Genomic DNA, 12,380 nt, shown 5'->3' with positions numbered 1-12,380 from the left:
CCGACATGCCGTCACGCCAGTGAAGATTTGAATGTATACAAAAGTGCATGACAAATAAAGAAAGAATACGAAATTCCCAGCAGGGACTCTGGACCATTGCTTTACAAACAAAAGTACGACAAACATTTGCTCGCTAACTCTATGAAAGACAGTAACTTACCATTAACTAGTACAGCTGAAGCATCTAAGATAACACCGGTATCATTATAAGCTGCTACCCCATCCACAAGAGTCGATGTTAACTCTGGACTAGTACCAACATAACCAGGATCCATATAAATATAACCATCAGTTATAACACTACCTGGTGAACAACCTTTGATCTCTATACCATAGAAATCCCCACCAGTTTCATTTCGCATCCAAAGTGTCACCTGCCATAACACCAAACAAAATGAGGATTTGTGTAAGGTTTTGGGAAGCGGAATGATAATAGAATTAAAAGGTTAGTTACGTTGAAATGTGCGGTAAATTGTTACATCCGCATCTCAAGATGGTCACGTTTGCCAGACGTTACTTCATCTGTGGTGGAAACATTATTCAAATCACTGGACATTCCAGGGTCGTTTATAGAGACGAGAATCAAAATTAATGTCAATTGGGAAATCTACGGCGTACTGTGATAATTATGTAGGTAAGGACGATCAAATGCCGGTAACCGCTGTTGCTGTGGTTTGTGTCTTGTGGCAGAATATAGTACTTTCCGTGGTTTCAGGCATTCAGCATAAACTTAAAACAATTGGAGCAAGGGTTAGCAGCAAAGAGTCTAGATTAGGGGCGGCATATATGTTGGACTACCCCAAGTATGAGGCTAGTAGGTACTCCACCACCTGCGTATCAATTTCAGAGTGGGTTTCCTCACTTCTTCTCTTTGAATTACACCCCTGGTCATAACTTGAGAGACATTTGTGCCAGAGAGTTACGGTAAATAAATTAAAACGTTGGCTTACTGTGTTTTCTACTGCGGTAACTAATGTAGTTGCTTCTGGTGACGTCAGATTTTCATAGGCATCAGTATAAACCAATGGTGCTGAGTTCAACTCTACGATCCGCAGTGATGTATTGAAGACACGTGTTTCTGAAGATGAATATGTTCACACTCGGTTATAATAATCATTAGACATCTAGCATTACTTAGATGATTGACATCTGAACTCGGGAGTCTACGTTTGACTTCGGATTTATTCGTCATAGTCAACCTAGTGATTTCCCAAGTGATATGATTAACACTTCATGACATGTATTGCCATGAAGTAATACAGTCCGTTTAGAAGTGTGAATACTTCCGTTATTCTATAGGATGATCAACCCATGCAGGCCTATAATCACATCATTATTGTCAAAAACACGATGATCATGTTAAACGTTCTCCATGGGCCGGGTGAGCCATCTGTTATATTGGCTTGATCTTGATTGGAAAGGGGATAGAATTGGGTTTTACTTTTTGTTCTGCAAAGGGGCTAATAAAGGTCAGAATAAGCATTTCGCACTGGCATAGGATTTCCACCTATTCTGCATCAAATCCCAACTGCCAAGGAAAACTCGAGTTATCCTTCTATATAACTGACTTTAGTACCCAGCGATAAGAGATACACGGGCGAATTTCTGCTCACTAATAATTCCCTCGAAGACCCAAAATTGTTATACGAGACTGAGAGAAATGAGAAAAGTAGAAATAGCCCGTACATTCCCTATGTTTTTATTCATTCTATACTAAATAAAAACATGGTAATGCACGGACTTTTCTATTTTGTTCGTAGCAATGATCTCTGTGTTAAAATTATACGTGCACGGGAACTTTTTCTTACCATCATAACGACTAGTCGATGCCCCTTACCAGCCCCCCTGTCCTGCACAGTGGATAAAGGGGTGGAAGCACGATGGAAAATGTGTTATTTCATTTGTGCTACCATCTATAACTTAAAGGTTATATAATATTATTCAAAACTGTATATATATTTCTTCTATTTGGTTTAAATTATGCTACGAAACTCAAATCCACTTTTAAAAAGTCTACAGCAATTAAAGGGCTTAAACGACAAACTTACCTATACATTCAAGCTGAGATTTCTTATAGAATCCTAAATGACAACTACAACTGAAGCTGCCCGGATTGTTGAAACAATCAGAATGTTCAGGGCACGGCGAATCTAGACATTCATTATTATCTGTAAAAAGATCAAATAATTATTTGTTGTGCCGAGTAATCAATTAATGAGACACAATTAGACTGTATATCGTCCTTGTGTATATCATTAGTAATTCGTGTCGATTGCTCTTTTATGGGCCCTGGCCCCATAAATCTGAAAAAGGATTGCTCTAAAGAGTTTTTTGTTTATCGGCCCTTTTGTATTATTGTATTTCAAATTTTCCATGCTAAACACGTCACTACCAAGCGGAAACTTCCTTAATTAGCACCATATTTTCCATATAACAGATTTTAAATTATCTTACCCTCACATCCAGACAAGAGTTGACTAAAACCCGACTGACATGGACAGGAATAACTACCAATACTATTTATACAGCTTGTATTGTTGGGGCAGTTACCGGCGGAATTAATACATTCATCTACATCTAAAAACAACAATACAAAACCAGGTGTATGTCACATTATTAGTTACCTGTAGACACTTATAAATAAAAATAGTAATATCTAGCCCTAACAAATAATTTTCAACACATATCATCATAATTTGAATTGAAATAAATAAACGGGGGGTGTATGCCACATTATTAGTATCCTTTGGATATTTATAAAATACACCAATATTGTCCTTTAAACCACACATACCAAATAGTAATATCTAGCTTTTAATACATAACCATATAAATAGAAACCATTTGTTTAGCTTATATTGATAGAAGTATTATGTTGATCAGACAATAAACATCATTATATTCCATTCCATTGACGTGTTTACTCAATTCCTTTATATTATACAATTATCTAGACATCTGCTATATCACTATTATGGAAGCAAAGGGTGAAAGACGAGTCCAGTATATAAATGATATAATTACCTTCACATCCATTAGTTGTATTATAAAAACCATGTTTACATTTGCATGTAAAACTACCGTCCATATTAATACAATCAGCATTACTAGAGCATACATCCACTTGTTGACATTCATCATTATCTTAAAGATAAATATTTTAATCTTTTTTAACATTGTATATCGTAATTACTTGAACATACAAATCTGGCCAAACAATTATCAGGATCTACTTCAAAACGGCGAAGATTCACGAAACGTCAGGAATCTGACACGTTTCTAATAGGCAGTCAAGAGATTTGGCACCCGTCTTGCCAATTCGTTGGCGATAATGTGCTTAACCCTCTCATGAGAGATGTCCACAACACTGGGAATATGTCATGTGGTCAACCGTCGATAAGCCATCACAATGTCATGCACACGGGTAATGTTATTTTGAATGGGTGCTGTTGATTTCCTTCCTGGACACGGGTCACCGCCAATGCTCTCTCTGCCACGCTTAAATGCTCCAGCGCACGTCTTTATTGTGGAAACGGAAGGGGCATCATCGCCTAAAGTGGAGACCATGTCAACTGAAGGTATTTGATGACTGCGTGCCCTATAGCCAGTTTTGTCCATTTCTGGTGATTTCAATTAGTAAGTTCACAGTTGTAGTTCTTATGTCTATGATTCATTCAGTGATTGTACTTGTTGGTGGCAAAGTTTGTTTGAACAAACTGGTCTATCCTTTTCAGACTTAGAACTTTTCAGTTCGCGTATAGAGCATTATCGTTACAATATTAAAGAATACACCTATTTGTTTGCAAATAGTATTATCTGTTGAAATAATAACCATTACTAAATCATACATTTACTTCTCGACATTCTTCATTATCTAAAATAAACACCCAAGATTACTAAATCAAATATATATATTACACCTGCATTCATCATTATCGGAAATCAAATCATATTTATACATGATCCATATTCACAACTATCTGAAATTAAATAACCATAATTGCTACGTCGTATTATATATTACATCCGCAGTCATCATTATCTGAAATTGAAAAAAAAACCACTACTATTGCTAAATCACACATATTCCATATCGACATTCATCGTTATCTGAAATACCATAGACAATATTACCAAATCATACAATTCATCATTGTCTGAAAACAAAATTACTAAATCATATAATATATACATCATTATACTTTTATTGTTGACTATAATCTGCAAATATTGTCATTGTGGACATGCAATTAGCCCGTATTTATCAGTGTTAGAATAATGACCTGGCGAACAACTATCATGTTAAACATGGGGCTAACTGAATGTGACTTTTAAATGGCTATTTTGGGGGGATTTCTGGACAGGGGACATAAAGCCGTGGGTTTATGTCTCTCTTGAATTTTCGATTTTTCGAGTGTTTGGGTTTCTCATACATAATTCATGCTCGACATGCCCTACGTTATACATTTATCTAAAGCTTCAATAATTACGTCTCCAAATATCTATTCCAGATTTATTCAACAATTAGCACGTTTGAAGTTGTATACCAAACAAGGCCACCTATTAATTGCCAAAATTTTTAGAAATGTCGATATTGTGGACAAATACATCGGAGATAGATCGGCGATACCTTTTTGGAGAGATGATTAATTCAACCTTGAATATTGGAAAGGTATTTCAAGCCCTGAATATTTGGGAGAATTCTCAGAAACAACCAAAGCTTTAGTGGTCATGAAAAATGGGTGGTCAACTATCACAAGAAACTGAAAAAAGGTCTAAGTAAAAAGATTGGTACATTGGCACTTCCGCCTACTTACCGACACACACCCCACCATGTGAAGAATAACCAGTATCACAGGCACAGCTATAACTACCTATACTGTTAATACACACAGAATGTACTGTACATGGTGAGTCTATACACTCATCAATATCTACAATATATACAATTATATCTTTATTATATCTATAATATACGACATATATACAACATAATATCTTTATTATATCTATAATATATGATATATAAATTTATTATATCTATAATATACAACATATGGACAATATACAACACATGTACAATATACGACATTTATACAATATATATCTTTATTATATCTATAATATGCAACATATCTGCAATATATATATATTTTTATTATATATCACTGGAGCTAAATCAACTTGCTTTCGTCGTATTTGATTTGATAATTTGACATATATCTATATTAGTTTGTATATAACATTTGAGTAAATATATCAACTAGTGAATAGAGTCTTCGATAAATATATGATATTTTCTATAATCTTAAATGGGATGTGGTCATAACAGTCAAAATTCACTTTGGTCAAAATGAAAATAATTTTGAATATGAGAGACTGGTGACAGTAATGGTGTAATTTCGAAACACATATGGTATATTTCAATTATGTAACTCTGCGTAGATTCTATCGAAGGTGGGGAAAAGCAGAGTACCCGGAGTAGCCTTAGAAGCCCAAAAGGTTTTAGTCACGTGACCCTACCCCATGTCATGTACTTGAATTGCATATAGCAGGTCTTCGTATCTACGTACGCCTTACTTAAGATTAACTGATCGGTAATTGATTTAATGTTTATTTTACCTATACAGACGCCATTATCATCCTGAAAGCCAGTGTCACACGTGCAAGCAAAACTACCCTGTGTATTTAAACACGTTGATCTATATGGACAGGGATCATCAACACATTCATTGACATCTGGAATAAGAAACATTCGAATGAGAATTAATGTCTGAAATACAAAACAACGGGCTGAAAATTAATGTCTGAAATACGAAACAACGGACTGAAAATTAATGTCTGAAATACGAAACAATGAGATGGGAATTAATGTTTGAAATATGAAACAATTTAATGGGAAATATCGTCTGAATGTAACCTGATTAGATGTCTTTCCCGTTTCAAAAACAGTGCGTAGATCGATGATTCTAACGTACAGCTCTATTTAAGGGCGCGTAACTTTATGCATCAAATAAACGATGGCAATCCAATAATATTTACAACTTTCGGATGTGGGCCATTTTAGAAATGATTATATTTGTAATACTACATTTCAAAAGGGGAAGTTCAGATTCGTTAATTGATTTATATCTTTCGTTACCACAGTACCTACCATTACATAAATCATTGATCTTTTCAAAACCTTCAGTACAGTTACAACGATAGCTTCCTATTACATTAGTACACCAGGAATGAGCTGGACATTGATCTTCAAGGCATTCATTAACATCTGAAAGATAAATATGCATTCAACTGTCGTCATTAGTATTTTCCCCAAAATATCCATTTTTCCACGGCCTAATGAAATTGATTATTTAAAGATACATTATGGGAGATAAGATAACGAGATGGCAGTTCTCGCTATAATAGTTAAAAACTAGATAGTGTAAAGGTAAATTGCTGAAAATTTCAGTCAAATTGATCCACTATGAGCCGAGAAAGAAGCGGGTGAAATTTTTGCATCGTCTCGGTCATCATTACTAAAATCATTAATATAAACAGCATAGTCTCGATTATCCACTTTTATTGATTTAATTATCAATAGCCGTTAGCGGCATATAGGAATCTAATCCAGCCAACATCGAAGGCTAGCCTTGACATCGAGAGTTTATTATGGTCTGGATAAGTTAATTAATGTCTAATTGATAATTTAGATAACATTTCAGGCCTAAAGAAAGACTTGTAATAAGCAGATTTTGCTCTTGCATAATGCATGTTTAACTTTGAGAAAAAAAACCCAAAATATAAACGGTAGATAATGTCCCGACTTAAATACAATCGGACTAAATGGAGCCCTTCCACGGATTGTAGCCAAAAGAAAACTGGGCTCCGAACTGGGCTAATGAAGACGGGCATACGCTATACAGTGTGGTATGGGGGAAATTTTGACCGGGCAGCGGCACTACGGCCTACTCTTATATTGAATTCCATCTGCCAAGGGATCTTTTACGTGCATGCCAATGTATACACGAGACCTAGGTTTTTCGTCCATCCGAACGACTAGACAAGTGTCCGTAACTGGAAAACCTCATTTTAACATAGAAATGAGAATTCTAGAATGTAGACTTTCAGAAAAAAATAAAAACCTGCTATACTCTATACTGAGCCCCCAATTGCGAGAGAGGCGATTAGTTAGCTAAACAGTCGATCTTTATTTCAAGTCCATCTCACTTCCGTTGTATCTATGGTAGATTAGGTAATTAAAAAACAACGGGATATAGTTTTTCTCAACTCTTTCTGTGTGCGTTCCATACCCAAATAATTCACTGCTTATGGCCAGTTAAAACAAGCGGTTTCCATGCAAGATACGACAACATTTTGAAGCAATGGGTGGGGAAGAGGTAAAATCAACAGGGCTCATACTCTAATTGATCCTGGACATATTTATTACGTTTTATATGAATGGGTTGTAGCCCCTCTGGAGGATCTACAAACTTCATACATATTTCACATTTTGCGAAAAAAGCACTGGCTGTAGCTTTAGAATGGAAGATCTGATGCGTACCGAAGTCGAACTGATTCAAGAACTTTGTATCCTTGACACATAGTTTAAATTTCATCTTATGAATCGGACAAAAATTATCGTCTCAGGAAGGTCCACAAACTTTATTCATAGTGACACTCATTTTAAGTTTCATCCAAATCGATGAAAATTGTAACCTCTAGAAGGTCCACTACCTTGTTGGTATTTCACAATTTGCGTAAAGGGGATCGCCCATTTGACGAGAATTTTCGGTCGGATTTTCAGGAAATTCGGAATCACTCATAATTATATTTGATAAGTTTTGAAAAAAAGAGTGACATCTAGAGGGTACAATCCGGAGGAGCTATCTAGACAATTACGGTCCAATACGCGCTAATATTGAAAATGAAATAAAATGAAATGGGGTTTAACGTCCTAATGTTCTGCTCCGAACTGGACTAATGAAGACGGGCATACGCCATACAGTATGCTATGAGGGAAATTTTGTCCGGACAGCGGCACTACTCTTATATCGAATTCCATCTGTCAAGGGATCTTTTAGGTGCACGCCAATGTGTACACGGGACCTCGGTTTTTCGTCTCATCCGAATGACCAGACAGCTGTACATGTCAGGCCCTCTGTCCTGCATCACTGACAAAAGGGAACCACGCCGAAAAATCTGGGTGAACTTCCTCGGCCAATGCAGGGATCGATCACCCGACCTCCATGCTAGCGAGCCAGCGTCTTACCTACTAAGCCACCGTGACCCCCAAAAGGAAACAGATAAGCATCAGGATACAAAAAAAGTTTGTGCGGTATCTGAAATCCTCTCAGGTGTTATTTGTCCAACATATCGGTCTAGTTTTAAATTCTTTACAATAGTTAGGACATTAAGGGACTACTTTGTGTTAATTCTTGATTTTAATATCTTTCTTACACACAGGCGATGTGAAAGGGGGTTAAGAAGACTACTTACTCCTCGCAACTTAAATAATCGAATACAACAGTAAATTATCTGTAGAGCAACACTTTAGGTTATCCAACCGCCATTGATACTAGAACAAATGTAGGAAATAATGCTTTGGAACACCCAACTACTATTACATTTTATCATCCACAATATAAGAACTAAAACTTACCAACACACGTCTCATTAACTTCTTTAAAACCAGCTGTACAGGAACAGAAGTAACTACCAGCGGAGTTAGAACAGGCTGCATATTCAGGACAGGGTTCACTTGGACATTCATCTACATCTGTTAAACAAAATTTTTCATGGTAAATATATGAATAATAATTACATTGAAGAATTGCCAAAGAATTGCTATGATCACATAACAAATGAATATTTCGGAAACTATTCCTGAAAAGAACTGTATCTAGTATCTTCTAATCCCATTAACTTGTCCAACATGTGTCAAGTGTTATAGAAAGAGTTACCAAACCATGACACTGGATCGATAATTAACAAGCAAAAAGCTACTTGGTCGATGGTCTGAGTTATCTCAGAGCAATCGGCTAAAATTTTTGACTTGAAATACCCGTAGTTACAAATAAACTAATTTAGCTAATTATCTTACCTTTACAGGTTTGTCCATCAGCAACAAAACCAGAATTACAGGTACATGTATAGGAACCATCAGTATTATTACAGGTAGAATGTAATGGACAGGGATCATTTAAACATTCATCCACATCTGTAAAATTATGCATGAAATAATATCGTAAATTATTATTCTATTGCTGGTGTTTTTTATTTGGAGGGCCACGGTGCCTTCGTGAGTGTGGCGTTGGGTAACTAACCAGGCAGTCCCGGGTTCAATTCTGGTGTTAGCGGAAAAAGTTCCTCGAGATTTTCCAGTCTAGTTTCCTCTTGTCAGTTGTGTAGCACTTGTTGTTGTTGTTGGTGGTGGTGGTGGTTGGGGGGGGGGGGGCTGGCAAGGAAAGGCGCCTCGTCGTTGTGACTTGACCAAAAGCCGAAGGTTCCGAATATACAACACATACATGCTAAAGATTCCCTAATATTTGGACGGCGAAATAAGAGTAGGCCGTAGCATAGTTTACCCTCATTGCACTCTGCATTAGATCGGTTGGTGCCAACAGGTAAGACCCCAAAGTAAACCACATATTTTATTTCTGGTAATTGGTGTAGGCTGTTTGTTTATAATAGAAAACAAAATCTAAACATTACCTGTGCATACTTGACCATCTTTGCTGTAACCGGTATTGCATGGACATTGATAACTACCATATGTATTACTACAGTGACTGTTGACTGTACAGGAACTACTTTCACATTCATCAATATCTAGTGAAAATGATGAATATATTAAAGCGATAAACGGTAAGAATAAGACAGTATTGTCTCAACACTATATTCCTAAACATTATCAAGCCGTCCACTCATAGCAAAGGTGTTGTGGTTTTGAAGGAATGATTTTCGATTATTCATTTGGAGAAATTCACACTTACCTGAGCATCTCGATGTGTTGGCTTTAAAACCTTCATTACATATACAAATAAATGATGTTCCATTCATACTACATGTAGAGTGGACAGGACACGGGTTGCTATCACATTCATCTACAGCTGAAATAATGTTAACGCCATCATAAAGGTTAACCAAATATATTTAGGTTGAAAATCAACATTACTGGGTCAATACCGGATGACCATTGTTAAGCGATCCGCATTTTTCTCGTACAGTCTTGGGATAGGATAGGATAGGAATGGGGTGCGGCTGTTGTTACAGTCATCCACAGATAAAATAGCGTAAACAAAAGTTAACCAAATATTTAGGTTAAACGCAAAAACTACCAGGCCATTTCGGGATTAACATAGTTACGCAATCCGACTTTTTCACACACTGTCTTGGGATTTAACTGACCTATGCTTAGCTGACATACCTAAAACACCAACAAATAGCAACCCGGTTATCAAAGAATGGTGCATCAATCAATTGATGTAATAAACATTATGAAAATAGTAAAACCCCGGGATAAAAATAAAAACTTACTGAAGGCAAGTACACTACTCATAATCACTGAGCTAGATGATTCGAAAACCTGTGAACTGTATTCAGCTGTCGTCTGCAGGAACAGAGAGCTTTCAATAATAAAGCTACTACATCCCAGCCCACATATTTCTGATTCGTTCACTTGAAACATACTCGATGGTGCAATCTCGGAATTTCCCGACATAACGGTCGTTGACTCTGTTTTATCCATGCCAAGAACTTCGGTACCTTCAGAAGTATAAACAAGTATTTAGGTCTAAATTGGGTTTATCTTAGTGTACAGATTATTATCAACACATTTATCCAGATATTAAGCTAAAGCAAACGATATATTTAATATATTTGAAATAACAGGAACATTTACCTGTACTCTGTGACATAAGGGCAACGACATTTGATGAAACAGCTACAAGTGATGTTTCGTTCATAGTCATGGAATCTAACAAAAATGTCGCCGATGGACTGTAAATTCGTAATGCCGATGAATCAGCAGGCGGCAAAGATTGTCCAATACTCTCTCCCTCTGAGAAACTGGACATCAAAGTGTGTGTATGGTCTGCCACGAATGTGGCAGAAGTTGCAGTTATTGCGGTGTTAGATACAGATGCGGTGAGTGAATTTGTATGCGTATTTTCGTACAAGTTGGATAATTCACCAAGAGTCGTTTGTGAAATTTCTGGTAAATACTCAGCAGAGGTCACTACAGTTGAATTTGATTCCATGGCATATGATGTAGTCATGACACTGCTTTCTGTAAGCTCACTTGTGGTATCAGACGAAAGCTGAATAGAATGTTGTAAATTTGAATCATATGAGCTTAACTGAGGTAGACTGTTCGATGAAATCACTGTTGATAACAGAGAATGCGATACAGGATAGGCTGTCAGATCTCCGGCATGCGTCGTAATAATGGTTGGCGAATCTTGTACCCCTTGACTGCTTGTCGTATCAACAATATCTGATACATCTACACTCAAGTCGGGAGAGCTGCTGACTACGCCAGATGACCATACTGCAAATGACGGCGAAGAAACATAAGCGACAGACGTTGATTCAGGACTGGCGTAGTTACTTGGCGTGACTAAAGCGAATGAACTAATGACACCATTTATTGTAACACTGGAACGTTCTGAAAAGTAAGTAGATCGTGTAGTTTCGGGTGTTTTATGATAGATAAAAAATAAACTACATGTATATGCAAAAGTAATAAGTTTGACAAAGCTTAAAAACTTACCATTTGTTAATGAGTTTACTGACTGAGAATCTGGTTGAGCTACAGGCTGGGATGGTGGATGAGCTGCTTGTTCAGATGTTGGCTCGGATGCAGGTTGGGATGATGGTTTAGGAACAGGCATAACCGAGTCATTTAAATGGCCCGTAAACGCTAAAAAATTATAAAACAATATATGATTGTTTTATCAGCCAACTGACAAAATTCAGTTTTGTGTGTATATATTAAGCAAAGGCGGGTTTACAATATATTGGTTTACAATATAGACAGCTGATACAGGTCGCTCACAACATATGTTTTTTTAGTTTCCACTCTATATCTAATATATATGCTTATACTCACATGTATATACTTCTTCAAGTTGATAATCGGGGTCTGTTATCTCACTGTACCCTTCATTAAATTCTATAGCTATATTTTCGACGGGAATTTGCAAATCCACAAAAGTAACACCGAAGTCAACTATAATACTGCCTTGTCTGAACATAAAGGACAAAAAAAAATGTATATTTATTTCCTTTGATTCCCAATTATTTGGTTTTTTTTTTTACTTAGACAATTACAGTTTACGCATTATTCCGTGTTTGAAAAAAGTAGACAACAATTACCTGAAACCGTGAATTTCGAT

The 12,380-nt window shown here is 36.5% G+C and overlaps 1 protein-coding gene across 1 annotated transcript; it reads right to left on the bottom strand.

Moving 5' to 3' along the window:
• Positions 1-2,031: 2,031 nt before the first annotated feature.
• Positions 2,032-10,044, bottom strand: LOC130010896 (adhesion G protein-coupled receptor E1-like). Its single transcript, XM_056099066.1, has 4 exons — positions 9,978-10,044; positions 9,092-9,202; positions 4,833-4,934; positions 2,032-2,168 (listed from the first exon to the last, which is right to left on the bottom strand). Exons 1-4 carry the CDS (start codon positions 10,042-10,044, stop codon positions 2,032-2,034), a joined length of 417 nt encoding a protein of 138 aa, XP_055955041.1.
• Between the last annotated feature and the right edge of the window lie 2,336 nt (positions 10,045-12,380).

This window comes from Patella vulgata, chromosome 2 (assembly GCF_932274485.2).
Source record: "Patella vulgata chromosome 2, xgPatVulg1.2, whole genome shotgun sequence".
NCBI classification, from domain to species: Eukaryota; Metazoa; Mollusca; class Gastropoda; family Patellidae; genus Patella; species Patella vulgata.
The sequence above is the reverse complement of the archived record's forward strand: the minus strand, read 5'-3'. Positions and strand labels throughout refer to the sequence as shown.